General features: G+C 33.1%; 1 protein-coding gene across 1 annotated transcript in view; it reads left to right on the top strand.

Moving 5' to 3' along the window:
- The window catches only part of LOC145296308 (CUB and sushi domain-containing protein 2-like), a 120,592-nt gene that overhangs the window by 13,070 nt on the left and 86,415 nt on the right, over positions 1-21,107 (top strand). The window contains exons 3-7 of the mRNA XM_080142508.1: positions 143-224; positions 12,536-12,633; positions 12,864-13,034; positions 14,626-14,721; positions 19,227-19,354. Of these exons, the coding sequence (XP_079998634.1) occupies positions 143-224; positions 12,536-12,633; positions 12,864-13,034; positions 14,626-14,721; positions 19,227-19,354 (575 nt within the window). The remainder of the gene's footprint in view (positions 1-142; positions 225-12,535; positions 12,634-12,863; positions 13,035-14,625; positions 14,722-19,226; positions 19,355-21,107) is intronic.

The following is a 21,107-nucleotide window of genomic DNA, read 5'->3' as shown; positions in this document are numbered from 1 at the left end:
TGTTTACATCAAATTAAAGCCGCCTGATTTCTATTGCTGCATCATGTTCAACTGTAAATGAAAAAATAATAAATAAATCATTGTTTCGTATTTTAATAAATTTTCACACTTGTAAACTTGGATCACTTTTGATTTGTTTCAGGCTGGTTCGCCAAATTCGGAAATTGCTATTTAATTTGGTCGGAACAAGTTACGTGGGAAGAAGCAAATGAATTCTGCATCCGGTAAGATCTCGTGATCATGGATGAAATCCCAATGATTATTGTCAACACTTTTTTACGTCACAAATTTTAGGCAGAAAATGATTATCTATTAAAGTGCAAATATAACAACACAATGTTCCAAAGTTTATCCTTTTAAGAAATTCATAGATTTAAATTATAGCGTCCTTCAACTTTTCAGTCAGAGTAAAAAATCGACCACTACAGGAATAAAACCCACGGATATTTGTCATCAAAGTCAGACATCTTAATAACGAAAGGTGAAAAGAGCCTATTATACATGCACGCACGCACACAACACACACACATACACACACACACACATGTGAAAATTTGAGGGGGGGGTATAAAATTTAATTATGGCTAAATACAGACGAATTAACATAATGATTAAAAAAATAAAAAACATGAAACTAACCAGGTTTTGTTCCTCGTTCAACAGACCTAAATCGAGAAAAATACGATTAAAAAATAATACTCATGAATATGGCGGGTGAGAGAAAAAAACAAAACAAAAAAAAAAAACGAAAAATTAACCGGGAAAAGAAATAGGTAAAAGTTAAATTAAGTCCTAAAAGATTTTCTTTTTGCTATCAAAGAGAAGGTCTAAAGGACTTAATAATTTTCTCCCCGCCATAATAATTCTATTATTTATCTATTCATTCAAATGTAGTTGCAGCGCGTACTACGTTGGGCGGACTCGCAAAGATTGGATTTTCGTTTTAAACAACACGTACCAGATTCGTTACGCAAATTTTTCACCTTCCGATGTTCTGAGTAATACGTATCGTTCTTCGATTTGCGAGCACCTTATAAATAACCATGCGTGTGCCATAAATTTCAGTGCTGACATGTTTACGAGTCGCACTCACCTTTCATCTTAAAATTCTAGAAACTATTTTTATTAAGTCCTTAAGACCTTCTCTTTGCAAGCAAAAAGAAAATCTCTTAGGACTTAATTTAATTTCCATGTAATTTTTCCCCAGCTTATTTTTCATTTTATTTTTTATTTTCTCACTCTCCAGCCATATTCATGGCGATTTTTTAAAAATCGTATTAATCGTATTAATTGCGAAAAAAATTCGTTTTATTTTTCGTTATTTTTTCTTAGCGATTGTTGTACTATTTTGCTTTGCACTACTATGGTTTATTTTCATATATTTTCTATACAAATAATAATAATAATAATAATAATAATAATAATAATAATAATAATAATCATATTTCTCGAAAAATATCGAATTTAATTTTGACTGTTAGTCACATACGTAAAAAGGCTTTTTTACCTTCACACTCTGTTCCTATTTACTTGCCTCCCCACGAGGACAGACTTAGACACAAGGTCGGTTTTTAATGTGTGGAAAATCCAGCTTCCGTAAAGGCGATACTCTTGATAGGAACAAAAATTAACATTGCCTCAGTCCAGAAGGATTTCTCCTCTACTAATCGAGGAGAAAAACAGTGAAGTGTAGTTCGCTCTCTGTTTCTCTTTCTCTCTTTCCATCAATCTATCCTTCTCTATACCTCCCTAACTCTCTATCTTTCTCTTTCTATCACCCTCTCCATCTCTCTTTGAGCCCCTTTCTCTCTCTCTCTTTCTCTCTCACTCCCTCTATATCTGTGCCCCTCTTCCTCTTTCTCTCTCTTTCTCTCTTCCTCTGTCTCTCTTCCTTTATGTCTCTAACTCTCTCTCTTCTCTCCCTCTCTGTCTCTCTCTCAATTCCTCTATCTCTCTATTTCTCTGTATTTCACACTTTTTCTCTCTTTCCCTCTCTCTTTTTCTTTTTCCATCTCGATCTCTCTATCTTTCTCTCTATCTATTCCTCTCTAATCCCTCATCCTATTTTAGTCTCTTAAATTACAGTAAATAAGGTATTGTCAAAACATGAATAAATCCTATTTTAGTCACCTAAATTATTTACAGTGATTAAGACATTGTCAAAACATGAATAAATCCTATTTTAGTCACCTAAATTATTTACAGCGATTAAGACATTGTCAAAACATAAATAAATCCTATTTTAGTCACCTAAAGTATTTACAGTGATTAAGACATTGTCAAAACATTAATAAATCCTATTTTAGTCACCTAAATTATTTATAGTGATTAAGACATTGTCAAAACATGGGTAAATTCTATTTTAGTCATCTGCTATACTTACTGTGAGCAAGGCATTGTCAAAACATGAAACAATCCTATTTTAGTCACCTAAATTACTTACAGTGAATAAGGTATTGCAAAACCTGGATAAATCCTATTTTAGTCACTTAAATTACTTACAGTGAAAATAAAAAGTTATTTAAAAATTACTGCTAATAAAAACCGCACTAGGAGGAACTGGTAAAACCTTTCTAATTAAATTGATTTTGGTAGCCATTCGATCACAAAATAATATAGCTTTAGTTCTTGCTTTACCGCAGAATAGCTTTGACCTTACAACCAGATAGAAGAATTGTTCATTCAGCTTTGAAATTACTATTAAACATTCAATTTTTAAAAACTCCCATGTTCAATACCTCCAAAAAATCCAGCATCGGAAAAATATTGCAGAAATGCAAACTTTTTTTTTTAATTTTTTTTTTTTACACAGTGATCACCACTTATCAAGGCCCGGAAGCCACTCAGGGATAAGGGTTATTGCAAGTACATTACGTTAGTGTGGAGATTTGATGAAGTGTTTACTTAAGGGGGCGATTCATCAGGAACTTGTTAACGTTGGACTTGAACACATCCAAGTTGTAGTACGGTGGGAAGCAGGCAGACGGAACAGAGTTCCACAGGCGTGCAGTTCTAAGAAAGAAGCTTTGTTCATGGAATCCGCGTTTTGATTTAGGCACAGATATAGAGTGGGGGAAATTTTTCACAGTGGATTCAGCTAGACGGGTGTTTTTCGTGAAAGATTGGCGAGGGGGGACCAGAGATTGGAGTTCAGACGAGCACCTGCCATGGAAATAACGATAAAACAAGGATAGGCTCGCAACGTCTCTTCTGTGGGAGAGAGGTTGCAGGGTAGAGAAAAGGGCATCCCCCACTAAGCCACGAAGTCTATTTTGAACTCTGTCAAGGCAGGATAGGCTGTTTTTAGCAGCTCCTGCTCAGATATGGCAACAGTATTCCATCCTTGGACGTACTTGGCTTTTATATAGATAGAGAATTGAATCAGTAGTGAGATATCTTCTGAAGCGGTAGAAGGATCCCACCATATTATTTAGGATGAATGCACACTGGCACACAAAAAATCACTTGAGTGATATCATGAAAATAAGCGATTATTTTTCGCTCCAAAATTTATTTTGCTCAAAATTATGTTGGATCCATAAGTTTCTTTAGCGCACGCTTTCAATAGGAATACTTTTATCATTCTCAGGCATATTGCGTTATAAAAATGATGTTTTTAATTATATGTCTATATATCTATAAAAGTGAAAGTGTCGGTCTGATTGTGTGTGTATCTGTGTATCTGTGTGTCTGTGTGTGTACATTTTCCTACGTAATAACTCTGTCAATTTTAAGTCTACAGACTTGAAATTTGATATACATGGTACTGAGATTTGGAAAAACCAATCACATCGATTTATATATATATCACGGTCACATGGTGGCTAATTACGAGTTAGGTGCGCGGACATTTTTTATGTACATATATACATATTTAAAATTTTAAATTTACTACTCTGAGCATTTTAGAATATTTCGATTATTTTGCCTTAATATACAACGCTTCAAGTATTGAAATCTATTAATATTATTTTCGCTTTGTAAGACCTTAGTGTTTTCAAGAATGATTCTTCGGAATTCAGAATGATGACAGCCATGTTTTCCCAAATGTTGTGTCATTAAACTAGAGGTGGGGGGAGGGTAGTCTCCACGTGTTTGTAGTATAGCCTATATATGTAGTAGTAGTAGTAGTAGTATTAGTAGTAGTAGAGATACACTCTGCTAATGGGCAGTTAAATTGGTAAACTACATTGTATTTTTTCTGACAAGTCATTTGTCTTCGAAATGTTTTTGATTACGAGGCTAGTCGTCTGTAGTTTTTTTATAACAGAGAATTAATTTAATTTAATTTAATTTTTTTTTTTTTTTGTTATCGTTGGGAACTACGTATCGACGGATTATTTTTTTGTTGTTGTTATCGTTGGGAACTACGTATCGACGGATTATTTTTTAGAATACTTTCATCAGCTTTGAAGTTCTTGTGTAGCTGGTTACTATAATATATATATAAATAGGTTGATAATGTTCTTGTTTGATACTATTAGTTTGATTCAAGTTGTTGATAGTTTTATTTGTTTGGAAATTGGTTATTAACTAAAAGCTGTTTTATATTTTTTAATTCGTTACAGAATATGTTTTTGTTTGAGGAAATCACTTCCGCACGATGTATAATTTTTTTTTTTATTATAGCAGTTTTATAGTTCAAATGCAGGAATTTAACGGATGCAGATTTTTTTAAAAAATTGAGGTAATAAATTCATCGGTACTAGAATCAATGAGAACGTGTAAAAACGAGATTTTATTAGCAACACTTAGTTCGTATGTGAAGTTAAGGACGGAATTATTTTGAAACGTACCTTTTAAATCTTCTATTTCTTTAATGCTATCAGCAAGAATTAATATATCATCAACATACCGAACATAAATGGAAAGTTTCTCTATTGAATTAATTATTTTGTTTTCCAGATTGGCCATATAAAAGTTATTAAATGTTGGTCCCAGTATGGAACCCATAGCTACGCCACCCACCTGTGTGTGTATATTTCGACTGCACTCGTAATTAAAACTATTTATCTGAGGCTTTTTTGCCTTAATATATAATGCTTCAAGTATTTTTAATCTATTAATATTATTTTCGATTTTCAAGACCTTAGCATTCTTAACCATGATTCTTCGGGATTCAGAATGATGGCAGCCATGTTTTCCTAAATGTTGCGATATTGAACTAGAGTCGCGACAACGGGTTTGTAGTATAGCCTATGTAATTAGTAGTATTAGAGATACACTATCCTAATGGGCAGTTAAATTAGTAAACTACATTGTTTTTTTCTAACAAGTTATTTTTATGCGAAATGTTGTTTTTGATTACGAGGTTAGTCGTCTGCAATTTTTTTATAATAGATAATGAATTTTATTTATTTATTTATTTTTGTTATAATTGGGAACTACGTATCGACGTATTATATTTTTTAGAATACTTTCTTTAGTTTTGGAGTTCTTGTGTAGCTGGTTACGGTAATATATATGAACAGGTTGAGAATTTTCTTCTTGGATATTATTAGTTTGATTCAAGTTGCTGATAGTTTTATTTGTTTATCTACAAGAGAGTTTGGGAATTGGTTATTGGCTAAAACCTGTTTTATATTTTTTTTTAATTCGTTAAAGAATATTTTTTGTTTGAGGAAATCACCTTCGCACGATGTATAAGATCTTTTTATTATAGCGGTTTTATAATGGAACGGATATTCACTTTCAAAATTTTAAATGCAGGAATTAACGGATGTAAGCTTTTTAAAAACGGAGGAGATAAATTCATCGCTACTAGAATCAATGAAAATGTCTAAAAAACAAGATTTTATTATCAGCACTTAGTTCGTATGTGAAGTTAAGGACGGAATTATTTTGAAACGTACCTTTTAAATCTTCTATTTCTTTTATGCTGTCAAAAATTAATATCACCAACATACCGAACATTAATGGAAGGTTTCTTTATTGAATTAAATATTTTGTTTTCCAGATTGGCCATGTGAAAGTTACTAACCGTTGGTCCCAATACGGAACCCATAGCTACGCCATCCACCTGTGTGTATATATTTCCCAGATGATCATAAAATGGAACCTTAGTTGTGCACATTATTAATAGTTTTTTTTTTAGGATTGTTGAACTCATTTTAAGTGAAGGAATGGTTGGATTATTATATATATTTTTTCAATGATAATGTAAATTGTTTCATTTACTGGTACATTTGTAAAAAGATTTTCGATATATAGAGAGGCGGTGATTTTATTGCTGATTTTAGTGGCTTGAAGAATCTGCATAAGTTTTTCTGTGAATTTTACGCTGTATCGGCAAGTTAAATACGGTGTTATTAGTTCATCGGTTTTTGTAGTTAAATTATATATTGGGGTTGTCACCTGTGAGATTATGGAATGAAGTGGGAAAATAGGTTTATGGGTTTTTACATTGCCATATAACTATCCGGGTTTACAATCTCCAATTATTAGGAGGAGTTTTAGATTGTCTATTACAGCATTATTCGTTGTGATAAGTTTATTTACTTGAGTTTTTAAATCATTAACAGAGCTTTTTTTTTAACTTTCTTAAATTTCCAAGGATCGTCAAAAATGGACTGAAGTTTGCAAGAATATTCAATTTTATTAAGTACTGTATACATGTTGGTTTTATCTCCTTTTCAAACAATTAAGTTTGGATGGTTTCTTAGTTCATTTGTACCATTTTTTAAGTTATCGGTTAAAATAGTATAAGACTTTTGGAATCTATTTTTCATGGCCTCATCCTTAAGTATATCTTTAATTCCTGGATGTGTAGTGATTTTCTGTTCTTTTTCTAAGGTAAAAAGATTTTCATATAAAAGTTCGATTTCGGCCTTTTTATTTTGGTGGTTGTAAGTGCTAAATAAATGAAAATTGGGTCCGAGTGCTAGAAATTCTTTTTGATGCTCAGTTAGTTCTTGGTTGGAAAGATTAATATAACTTTGCGTTTGTTGAGGGAGTAATATATTATCTTAATATAGGGCATTAAGTTTCTTTTGTAAAGTTGTCCTGTGTGTGAGTTCAAATTGATTTAGGATTTCCGAGAGACTGTGTTCGATACAGGTAAATTGATCAGCGGTAATCATATTTTTAATTGGTTTTCTAGATCGACGACTTCAGGGTTATATTTGTTGATAGTTTTGTGAGCAATGGCAATTTGCCGCTTGATTAAGTTAACTCTGAAATTCCAAGTGTTGGTTTCATTTTGAGCGGCTGCGTCGTGCAGTTTAAATTGGGTATATTAAGGAAGCATGTTCTCATTAAGACAAGTGTAATTAAAAAGCACGGAATTCTTCTGTCAACAACTTGGATTAAACTAATAATATCTTACAAGAAAATTCTAAACATATTTATATATATTATCGTAACCAGCTGCACAAGAACTCCAACAACTGCTGAAACTATTCTAAAAAATATAATCCGCCGATACGTAGTTCCAGATGATAACAAAAAAAAATTAAATTAATTATCTGTTATAAAAACTGCAGACGACTAGCCTCGTAATCGAAAACAACATTTCGCATAAAATAACTTGTTAGAAAAAAAATGTAGTTTAGCAATTTAACTGTCCATTAGAGGAATGTATCTCTAATACTACTACATACATAGGCTATACTACACATACGTTGTCGAGAAGACTAACTCTCTACCTCTCCGACTCTAGTTCAATATCACAACATCTGAGAAAACATGGCTGCCATCATTCTGCATTCCGAAGAATCATGGTTGAAAACACTAAGCTCTTACAAAGTGAAAATAATATGAATAGATTAAAAATACTTGAAGCGTTGCATATTAAGACAAAGAAGCTTTAGGTAAATAGTGTTAATTATGAGTGCAGTCGAAATAATCCTAGGGTAGTAAATTTTAAATTTTAAATATGTATGTATGTACATAAAAAAAAATTGTCCGCCTACCTAACTCGTAATATGCCACAATCTGACGGTGACAAATCTTTTTTTATATATCTATATAATTAAAAACATAATTTTTATAACGCAATATGCCTGAGAATGATGAAAGTATTCCTATCGAAAGCGCTCGCTGAAGAAACTTATGGATCGAATTTAAACAATTTTGAGAAAAAAGCAAAAAAAGAAAAAAAAAATTCAGAGATTTGAGAAAGTAAAAAAGAGTTCCGTGTTTTTAATAACACTAGTCTCAATATATATCAATATATATATATATATATATATATATATATATATATATATATATATATATATATATATATATATATTGAGATATATATATTGAGATATATATATTGAGACATATATATATTATTGTCTCAATATATATATATATATATATATATATATATATATATATATATATATTGAGACAAGTGTTATCCGTACATGTATCTTGATATCTATATGTATGTGTATGTGCGGGTATGATTGGGTCTATGCATATATCCTTATGTGTGTTTATGTATATGTTTCTATGTGTGCGTGTATGGATGTATGTCCTCATGGGTCATGTGTATATACATGAATATATATTTGTATATCTATATCTATGTGCACATGTATGTGTAGCGTGCATCTGGGTGTTAGTGTCTGTATATATATATATATATATATATATATATATATATATGTATGTATGTATGCATGGGTGAACGTATGTATACAGATATAGCTGTATCTGAGTTTATATGCATGTATGTGTTTGTATTTATATATATGCCTATATCCACAATATATTAACACCAAAAATAAAGTTAAGCAAACCACTGTCCAAAGCACCATGTAGGAGCCCACCCCATATATATATATATATATATATATATATATATATTCGTCCTAAACACTATTCGAACTTAAGTTGCAAAATAGCAACGTGGAATGGCTGTAGAAATTTTATGTGGAAACTCTTATATATATATATATATATATATATATATATATATATATATATATATATATATATATATACTAGCAAAGATACCTTTGCGGATACCCAAGAGTACAGAAAAATCCTGACTTTAGCATTTGACTTTGACCTTTAAAGGTAGTATTCACCATTTCTAGGTCAGAGACCATTATCATGTCAGGTTTTTTCATGACCAGTTCAGTGGTGTGGGCTGTAGGAGATATATATATATATATATATATATATATATATATATATATATATATATATATATATATGCAATGACCTTGACCTTTGACCTTAACCTTGAAAAATTATGTGCACTATTCCTTAGTTTGAGAGCATCATCATGGCAGATTTTGTCATGATCGGTATAGTGGTTTGGGATGTAAGAGAGTACTCATACACATACACATACACACACACACACACACACGGATGCTACTGCTTTATATATATATATATATATATATATATATATATATATATATATATGTGTGTGTGTGTGTGTGGAGGGGGTGAGGACACTTCTCAACCTATATACTCAACGATTTTTTATCTACAGAATCGAATTGTATATATAGAGTATTCAGATATGTGGAAAACTTTTTGATCAGTTTTCATTTGGAGGATAGGGCTGCTAAGTTGTCAAAATTGAAAAATTGCACCGTGGGAATGATTGGATTTTTACCTGTTTATTATTTGTTTATTATCTGTTTGTATTATATTAAAAATAAGTAGGTTTTAAAAGTTTTTTTAAGGATAGTGTCAAGCTGGCCTAATGGTTGTCTTACTTTTTTTAGGTTTCGGTTTCGATCTTAGCTTGAGCATTTTTTTTTTTTTACTTACAGGAAGTGAACTTTTTAGAAAAACATAATAATTGCATGGCCATATCACAGTTTCATTTTTGTTTTTTCATTTTTTTAAGAAATTTAACGTTATGTTATGTTAAATACCAGGAAACGCTGGGTATTTCTAGTATAAAATTAATTTCACACGCGCGCGCGCACACACACACACACACGTGTGTGTTCTTGTATGTGTATGTCTGCGTGCATATATATGTGTATGCTTGTGTGTATATATGTATATGTATATGTGTATACATGTAGTTAGATGCACAGATGTATACATACACACATATATATATACACATATAAATATACATATGTAAATATACATACATATGCATGAACATATATATATATATATATATATATATATATATATATATATATACATACGTATATATTTTCTTATAATTGCCAGTACTGGATATGACCTTAAACTATATCCGATGGTGAGGCCCCAGCTTGCGGGCTTTGGGGAGTGTGGAGATATCCTTTAATTGCCATTGCTCCCAGGTCCACTCTGACCCGGAGTTGTAATACATGTTAGGACCCCAACTATGGGTTAAATAGAAACCAACTTAATATATATATATATATATATATATATATATATATATATATATATATATATTCTTTTAAAGAAATTTTCTTCAAAATCACTAGATTCGGCATTAAATAACCTGAAAAGAGTTGATATGCCGTAAAATAAAAAACAAAAACAAACAACAAACATCTTAGAATTGCCGGTGTCAAATGAGCTAATCACATCTTTATTTAGATATAATGTAAAATACTAATTAACAACCTCATCCAATCTTAGAGAAGTATTTTATTTTTATAGAATATCAGATTTCCGTACAAAATCATTACGTTTTGGCGTTAACTGTCTTCTCGCATGATTATAGCAAAAACATCTGTTCAAAGTGATACGGATCTTGTTACGAAATGTAGAGTATTGTTTTAAGAAATAATTAAATAATCTGATGCGAGAAGGTGCAAAATTGCTGGCAACAAATTATCCAAATGAATGACACAAGAAAACGTTCGATTGACATTTAACATATCTTTTTATTATCAGTTAAATCTTCGACTACGTTTGGAAACTATTGGAATATCGCAGTTGAATTTCCTGTGGACACGCTAACCATCGCTGATATGACCAATGACATTTTTTTTTACTCTTTTCCACCCCAAATAACGAATGGGGCTACTCTTTTGGACTATATCTACAGAACACTGTGTAAGACGTTGAGCAGCAAGATGTTTGTTTACATTACATTTAAATTATTGCATGTCACTAAAATCAGAAAAACAGAAAACCGAGAGAGAATCCCAAAGTCAAGCAGTTCGAGGGGAGAAAATATTAGAGTAAATATCTTACCGGTATCTAGAGACCTCTGAAGCGAAGGTGTGGGATGTTGATGTTTGTCAGGTTAGTCGGGATGTGTACGTCGAGGAGGCACAATTACAATGAGTTCATTAGAGTATATTTCATGAAAATACTTGTAAAATTTGCAATGTTGCGACGATGGAATAGATTTTCTCAATCGAATCTTTATAAAAACTAAAAAAATGAAAAATGAAAAGTAAAACGATTTTTAAGAAAATATCGATTATTAAGAAAAACCCGCAAGTATTAAAAACAAAAAAAATATATTTATTGAATTTTAAAATAGTACACAATATCAATATTTACTTTAATAATTTTAATCAAACACATATTTTAAGTAAAATAATCGAAAAAGAGGTCAAATTTGAAGGGCAAATTAGTTTTATAAAAGCACCCCCTCAAAAAAAAAAAAAAAAAAAAAAAAACGAGAAAGTTAGAGATAGGTAGATATATCGATATGAAGGAAATAGAGATAGATAGAGAGAGAGAAAGAGAGAGAGAGAAAGAGAGAGATAGTAGATGAATAGCTAGAATATAGGTAAAGATAGATAAAAAGATAGAGAGAGGGGGGTGGAGAATGCGCAAAATATAGGATTAGAGGAATCGATAGATAGATAGATAGATAGATAGATAGATAGATAGATAGATAGATAGATAAATAGAAGTAGAGATGGAGATCGATAAATAGAGAGATGTGTATAAAGAGAGTGGGTGGAGAGTGAGTAAAATGTAGGGTGAGACGAAGAGAAATATATCTGTTATGGACTTAGGCAACGTGTGTGGAGCTAAATGAACTTGCTGACTTTCCTACATTAAACAGTACATACATAAAACGTGGTACATAAACATGATAACAGATTAATAGAAACAACAACAAACACATTCATAAAACAGAACTTTCCATTGTATAAAACTAAAATCAACTTGGAACTCTTTAATATTTTATTATATGAGTTTTTCGAGTGCTCTAACGAGCATCCTTTCTACCGGTGTAATAACGAAAATTTCCAATTCAGTGTTTTTATTTCCTTCCGAATATTTCTCTAGCCATTCTCAAAAAATCAGTACTAATAACCGAATTCATCAAAAATATAAGTAATTCTAATGTAAATGCAATAAACTATCGATCAAACACAGTCAAAATATTTTTAATTGTTTTAAATGAAAACAAGCAAAGTATATTTATAAGCAGTAAATGTACTAATCAGTAAAATAAGTGATTTTTTTCGCATGCGTTTTTGTTGATATTTTCTTATATGTTTTTATTAATGTTTTCTGAAATGTTTTTATTAATGTTTTCTGAAATGTTTTTATTAATGTTTTCTGAAATGTTTTTATTAATGTTTTCTGAAATGTTTTTATTAATGTTTTCTTTCTTGAAATGTTCCTGTAAACTTGTATCGATTATTTCTTTATCAAGAAACGGAGCCGAACTTATAAATCCGGTCGATGAAGTGGAGCAAGAGTTCATTAAGCAAACAATCACATCGTTAAGTCGAAAGAAATGGTCGTGGACAGGTAAGTTAACTTCGCATGAAATTTTGCTTCATTTTATAATTTGCCCTAAAACAGCTGTAAACAATTTTAATACTTTTGTATATTCTTTATTTTGGAATATGATTTGAAAGTTCTTGTTTTTGCTCGTATTTATACTGTAGATTTTTTTATAAGCCAGATGGAAAAAAATTTAAACAGATGATCATTCCCTTTTTTTTTTTTTTTTTTTACCAATGTATTTTGAATTGTAGGTGTACACATCAGTGGACGCGCAGATTCCGGATTTTATGGCCTCTGGGGTTTGAACCAACCTGATAACTCTAAAGGTCAATGTGTTGCTATTAGTCACAATGATGAATTCACATTCAAACCTTGTAAAAGTTTGGCTGCTGTAGCTTGTCAAGCACCTGCGTGTCTCTCGGGTATGTTTAAGTGTTTTCATTGTTTTGGTGAATTTTTAGCAAACTGTTTACACACACGTACACACACGCGCGCGCACACACACATACACACACACACGCATATATATTATTTATAATTTATATATATATAAATATAAATATATTATTTATATATATATATATATATATATATATATATATATAATTATTTTATACTTACAGACACTAGTGTTTTATGCTTTCGCAAACATCGGTGCAGGAAGTGACGATTGCCGCTGGTCGCCACGAAGCCACCTTAGACCCCATTAGCAAGGAACTTAACTCCTCATCCATCGTCAACCGACACAATGAAGGGAAATTTTAGCATTAATAAAGCTTAATGTTGATTCGAACAATCTATAGTGATCGAGCGACAGAAGGTCTGCTGACCGACTTTTTTATTTCCCAGGCAGTGCTCAACTTTTAAGAATTTATTCTTCAAAAGGCGAAATTATTATAAATAATTACTTTTTATACCTACAGGCACTATTGGTTCATGCTTTCGCAACCATCAGTGCAGGCAGTGACAATTGCCGTTAATCGAAGGATTCGAACCCTGTCATGAAGCCATTTTAGAATCCATTAGCAAGGAACTTAACTCCTAGTGCACCGTCAACTTCAACAGAATGAAGGAAAATTTTAATATTAATAAAGCTCAACGTTAATTCAGACGATCTATAGTGATCGAGCGACAGGAAGTCGCCATCTTGCAACAAGGCCAGCTGACCGATTTTTTTATTTCCTATATATTGCTTAACTTTTAAAACTTATTTCTTAAAAGGGTGAAATAATGATAAATTATAAATAATTATTTTTTTGTATCTACAGATACTATATAGTTATAACAACTTGTATCTTCTAATGTATAAAGTAGGCGATGTTATAAAAGTTGGAACTAGATAGCATTTAAGCTGAGAGATCCAACTTTGATTATAGCTATCCAACTTTCATTTGTCACCTTAAATGAGACATAAGCTAAATGACTCTTATTAGTTGGGTAGCTATAATCAAAGTTTGATTATAGCTACCCAACTTTCATTTGTCGTCGTCGTCGTCGTCGTCGTTGTTGTTGTTGTTCGTGGTGGTGACGGTAGTGATGGTGAGCACCAATGAATCAGATGATTATTGTTGGCATTGAGAGTGTTTCGGTGAAACGAACTAAACTCGAAATTAGCATACTAGACTATCAGTTCGTGTTGCAAACCAATTAGTCACCACCACCTGCCTGTTATTGGTATAGCACGTTGTTGAAACAAAAGCAACGTACTTTACAACAGACGAAGGCACTTTGCTGCAATTTAATAAATGCATAGTCAATATGATCAGGAAGTTTTCTAATGAACTAATTCTTTAATAGTCACCTTAAATGAAACATAAACTAAATTACTCTTATTCTTAAAGTAAGAATTATTTATGTTATATGCTTTTTGTGAATCCCGAGCAACACCGGATCGGTACAGTTAGTATGGATTTTAAAAAAATCGTAGCTGATGCTTGAAATATTTTACCCCTATTTTTTCATTTTCTAACGCTTTTTTTTTAATGTTTTGTTGCGTTTTATTTTTTCTTGTAGGTTATTTTCGGTGCGCAAACGGAAAGTGTCTGCATACGGATTGGGTGTGCGATGATCAAAATGATTGTGGTGATGGATCAGACGAACAATACTGTGGTACGTATCACTTGTTTAACGATAAATAGCCTTCTTGAGATGTGGGCTATTTTTGTTTAAGACAAGTAGTAGTATCGCATGTGTTAAACCTCTATGCCACTACTTTTTAGCCAGTCTGAGAAATTGTTTTCAGGTAAATGGGCTGTCGTAAACTCCTTCCAGTCAGGTGACTGGAGATTATAAGATCAGGTTGTCTATGTCCTGGTGGGCCTCCCTTGCACTTTGGACAGATTGGGAACTATTTGTCTCCACCTGTGTTTGTTTACTGCAATCCTACAGTGTCTTGTTCTGATCTAGTTTACAAATACCCACTACTTCCTACTATTTGTAGCAAAACCTGGGAGGCGCAAAGTTGGGTCGTCAATGATGCGCCCTTCTTTGGGAGTATGGTTTCTCCATTTCTCTTTCATATCTCGACTGGGTCGAAATGATTGATTTTTGAGTTGTAGTTGGGCTTTCGGGACTTGAGTCTGGAGGTATCCGAGACATATTTTAAAATGTGTTGGATTGGTAAGTCCCTGGTGTCCTCCTTGGCGTTTTGAATCCATTTTTGTTGTCTCTTCCCTTCTTATGTGGGTTGGTGCGATTGAGTTTTCTACTGGTAGCCATTGTGTTTGAGTTGAGATCATAAATCCTGAGGTAGTTTTTTGTCAATTGATCTCTCTTAGAAGAGAAGACAAATGTTGTTGCAAACAAAATGGCCGTATCAATCCAAAGAAGCTTTGAATTGTAAAGCTTGCAGACGCAAGAGTTTCCGGTAGATAGTCGATCCGAAAGAAGTCTTCAATTGTAGAAGCTTACAAATGAAGAGAAGAGTTCCTTCCCGTGTGGAGACAAAACGTTACGTGCAGGCATTCTGAACGCGGTATATTTTATGAAGTGATTCCGGTTTCTGATTGGTTGATAACGGAACATGGTTCCAATCTGACTGTTCAGTTCTTATCACCCTGTCGATAAATAAAACCTTCAGTTTTTTTGTAATCATATCCTCATAAGAATGTTAAAATATTGCTACAGTTCTTACCAAAAAGAAATGTTTATTCATAAATCTACGATATATTTGTTTCACAAATATTTTATGAAAGTTCTTTCTAAACTTTTACGATTTAAGAACCTTTATTACCCCCAAAGCATAATGGGCTACTGCGATAGGGACCAGAGTAATAATGAAAGCATGAGTAGTTACTTATGCAGTAAGATGTTTGTTCATATTACATTTACATTAATGTATTTATGTAAAGTCAGAGAAACAGAGAGTAGGAAGGGAATTCCAAAAGCTGCAGTTAGAAGAAAGAATCTATTAGAGCACAAAATTTTCCGGCATATAGGAACCCTTACAGTAAAGGGGCTAGATTTTTCTGTTAGTTGAGTGCGGCAGGGCTATTTACGTTGCGTAGGGTACAAATATAGTACAGTCTGTAGTGTAATAGGAACAAAAATTGATGATCATATTTAATGCTGCCAACTTTAATAATTACAAGAAACCTTATCAACCAATAGGTGGAACGGATACATCGAGGGCATTGCCAAAGCTGCTGCAAAGAAGTGGGGGCTCTCTCTACCGTGCTAGAAAGTTACTTACGCCTGAAAGTATTCTGTATCTCTACAAGGCCACCATTCGTTGATATATGGAGTATTGTTGACACATTTGGGCTGGTGCATCTGCTACTAATCTCTCACTCTTAGACGGGATCCAAAAAAGAGTCGCCAACCTAATAGGTCCCGCACTGTCAGTTAGACTTCAACCGCTGTCCCATCGACAAAATGTTTCATCCCTCTGTCTGTTTTGCGAGTATTTTAATACAGGGTGACACCAGAAAACTCTAATTAGGCCCCGTTTCTTAGTGTTTTGTTCGAATGAAATGAAAATTTGGTCATAACTAGTTTATTATATTCAAAACCTCACATCAAAACACTAGGGTCTTTGGCCTTTTTTTCTCTGTTCTACAGCATATGTTCTAGATGGCCTCCATTTAGGTTTTTTTTTCAGTCACCCTGTAGTAGATGCTCCGACGAACTACAAGCCCTTGTGTTCCCTTTACGTAAATACCCCTGACAAACCCGACAAGCAGCAAAATTCCACCCATACACGGTAGAGATACCCAGATGCCAGAAGGCCTTCTACTCTAATAGATTCTTCCATAGGACTGCTAGACTTTGGAATCCCCTTCCGATCTCCTGCTTTCCATACTGACATGCAGAAGTTCCAGTGTAATGTAAACAGTAAACAGACACCATGCTGCTCAACTCCCTACATTAGTATTCTAGCAAACTATACCTCAGATAGTAGCCACCTACATCAAATGTGCCACTGTGCCTTGTTTGGGGTGAAAATGTAAAAAAAAAATCGAGTACATTCAATGAAAGTACTTGTAAAACAAGATTATGGGTGAAATGCTGTGACGGTGCGACTGAACTGAAGCTAATCAGGTTACTAGAATTGACGACCATTTTTTACCCTAAAACATTTGTTCGTGTAACAGTTAGAAACGTGGACTGTATTCTCAGTATGCGGTGTTTACGTTTCAATAGTAGAGAGTAAACTTGACTTTAAATCCTTGGTTGAGAATTTACTAACATCCGCTGCAAGACGTGGCACAAAGGCTAGATCAAAAAGCAAGGAACTCTTTCAGGGCTACAATTTAGTTGTGCATAAAATAACCGAGTACAAACCTGTGGCCACTTCCCGGTAGCAGTATATCAGATGATCGGCAACAGACCTCTCTTCCTGAAAGCGGAAGCAGTGGGAAGAAGCACCTGTTAACATTGAGCCGAAACATAACTCATTCCGATAAAGAAGGCTTCGATTACGGTAGAAGCTGCCCCTAGGTTGCCAGAATAATCATAAAGCGAACCCAAGTTGGTATGAAAAGGCGGCAGTATAACTAATCTAGAAGAAGACAATTCCAGTCTTATTTGCTTGTTCCCAGTCGTCCTGGACTTATGCTACCACTGGATTTAAGCAATTCCGGTTCAAGAGACTTGCTGTAGTGGATTGAGCTATATTGATGGCAACAGCTCCTTGATAGAAAGAAAACCAACAGTATATATTAATTTAACAATGATAAGTAATACAGAATGATGTACAATAGAAAATAGTAACTTATACAGAACAATGGGCTATTACGAATATGTACTTTCGCGGGAAGTTACCTCAGTAAACATTAGGTACCAATGTTGCACGCTAGCTGCTAAAAACATGGCTCTTTTCGTAGCGGAAGGAATGGCTTTTGTCTGAGAACTGCCTGCTGGAGATTGTGGCACAATGTCGTCAGCTAACTGGGGTAACTGGAAAAAAGGAGTGCTATCTCCAACAGTTTTCTGTAGGTCCTGTTGCAATTCAATGAAATCATAGTGCAAGATGAAAGGGTAATTAGGAAATGGATGAAAACACATTGGATGAGAATGTGTTTGAGTTTATATAGGCGGAATTCGATGACCCTAAGGGAGCATCGATTGGGTTACCGTTTAGCCAGTTCATGGGAACCATTAAGACAAGTAAGAAAATTACTGACTAAACAATGAATGCCTTATTAATATCATTTTTTTTTTTTCAAAGTTTCAGTTTTTATAGGATTGCAGCAATATCTGCATCTTAAACATTCGTCTGGCTGAAAACACTATCAATAGTTTCCTCCACTCTTTATCTGTGCCTGGACCTAAACATAGAGTCCATGAACTACACACCTGTCGAACTGTCTTCTGTTTTCCTGCTTTCCAGCTGACTACAATATGGTCGTCTTCAAGTCCAATGTAAACAAGTTCTTGATGAGCCGCTCCCTTTAAGTAATCCAATTTACCAAATTTTCACTACTAACGATTACTATGATATTGTCCCATTGACTACTGTACACTCTTTAACCCTTATCCTCGAGTGACATCTTGGCCTTGATAAGTGGTGACTCCTATGTATTTTTTTTTAAATATCCACATATTAATTAAAATATTGTTTGATCACAGCTACTTCAGTTCTCAAGTTTATTAATTTGTTTTTTTCCCCCCAAAATTGTAGATTTAGTGTTTCTATGTATTTCTTAATTTTACTTAGACTATATCGATTAAAACTATAAATGCATCGTAGAAAAATATACCAGTCGGGTCATCCGATGAGTTCAGATTAAAGTATCTAAATGAGGTGAAAAGTCAGTTAAATATAAAAAATAAGATGAAATCTAAAATTAGGACGAATGAAGGAAAGTTTCTATAGTTGACAGAATTGGGAAATAGAATAGGCACAATAAAGAAAGAAAAATATTGCTTTAAGGAGCAGTGGGATAAGGTAGACACGAATACCTCACCCAAGAGTGTCCGAGATAGTTTACTGTTGTGTCTAGGAAATATTCAATTTAATTTAAAAATCAGACTTAAGGTGGGTACAAATACTCCGGATTAGAGAGTACATTGAAGTAATGGCAACTAAAGGGCTGCCTCAACTCCCCTTTCTGATGTATTTTGAGGTCATACCGAACAGAGTAAATGATTCGCTTTTACTTCTTTTTTTACAGATGAAAAATGTCGGTATTTTTTTCGACAAGATAGTGGTCGGCTTTTTGGCTCTGCGGAGCAATACACCAGCAACACTGACTGCCTTTGGACTATTGAAGTACAGCTTGGAACTCACGTTAAACTTATAGTAAGTGCACATGGGAAACACGTTTTTATGGTTGGGATAAATTAGCTTTTTATATGACTAAAATGATATTTTAATGCAACTAGAGAGATTCGTTTGGTGCTACAATGTTAAATCATTATCATTTTTATTCGTAATTAATTTTCACGTTATATTTATTTACTTGTATTTCTCTATTTCTTCCTTTTTTCTTCTCCATCGCCACCGTCTCTTCCCCCCCTCTCTCTCTCTCTCTCTCTCTCTCTTTAGGTATTGAATGTGTGTGTATATATAATTGAAACATATTTTATTGGTTTGAAAATATAAGTTTTTTTTTTACCAATTGGCATAAAATTTTAACTATAGAATAGTATTATAATCTTAAAAAAGGTCTACAAATTTTCATGTAGTTTCGTTCCATAGAATCAAAGATATGAGCATTTCAATATTCAGATTGGCTACCACTATAAATATATCCACACACACACACACACACACACACACACATATATATATATATATATATATATATATATATATATATATATATATATATATATATATATATACACACCTCCTTTTTGCAATTTTATGTTCAAAATCTCATCGACGATTAATCAGAATTTAACAAAGGAATGCTTGTTGGGAAGGTAATAACATTAATTGTGCTATGTGAAATTTGCCTTTATGGTCGCATATTTTTTAAATTGTATTTTCACCCCAAACAAGGAACAGTGTCACTTTTATGTAGGGGACTATTATCTGGTGGATAATTACAGGGACACTATGTAGGGAGTTTAGCAGCAAGATGACTGTTGCGCTTGAATTTCTGCATGTCAGTACAGTCGGGGAAACAGGAACCCGGAAGTGAATTCTCAAGTCTAGCAGTTCTGGGGAAGAAACTATTGGAGTAGAAGGCTTTCTGGTATCCGGGAATCTCTAATGTGTAGGCATGGAATTATAACTAAGGCAATCAACTAGCGTCTATGCAACGTTCAGGACTTCTAAATTACCTATTGTACTCGTCCGAATTCGGCGTTTAATAGTTCTTAATTTCCTTCATTCCCGTCGAAATTGTATGGTGGTCCTGAGATAGAGGCAAGTGGAGCAAAAGTTGGCCTGGTTCGAATCTCAAGATCAGCAAGAATTGTTATCTTACACTAATGATTGCGTAAGCATGGAACACTTGTTTCTGTAGGTAAAAATGAATATTTTCTTATATATATATATATATATATATATATATATATATATATATAATCAACCAACTTTAATGATCGTAAATGTTTTCTATTGACCTTAAACTCTACACGTGTATTGATTATCATTTATAATACAACGGTTGGTTTAAGTTACTAACTAAAACGCATCTGATGTTTATAAAGCAGATGGGAAATTTAAATTACTTTTATTTTAATATAAAAATTTTACTCTGCTTTGCTACAACTCTCCCTTTTGAGAGTCCAATTAAAATCTTGCGTGACTTATATATTTTTTCTCTCTTGTAAACTTAGTTTTATTAGAATATATTTTATTAGTCCCCGACAAAAGGAGGTGGACCTGTAAATTCACCCTTGTCCATTCGTCTGTTCGTCCGTTCGTCTGTTCGTCCGTTTGCCCGTCTGCACTTTTCTTAATAACTACGCCTTGGAATATTTGGAAATTTTGCACAAACATTATGATTTGAATAAAATAGTAAGAGAACGAATTTTCTGGGAAAATTCCGGTTGCTCCTCTAGAGGTGCTTTTTGGGTTAAGATGGCTAAAATTGACACTT

The sequence above is a fragment of the Euprymna scolopes genome, chromosome 16 (genome assembly GCF_053919585.1).
Source record: "Euprymna scolopes isolate OS-2025 chromosome 16, ASM5391958v1, whole genome shotgun sequence".
In the NCBI taxonomy this organism is placed as follows: Eukaryota; Metazoa; Mollusca; class Cephalopoda; order Sepiida; family Sepiolidae; genus Euprymna; species Euprymna scolopes.
This window is presented reverse-complemented; position numbering and strand designations above follow the sequence as displayed.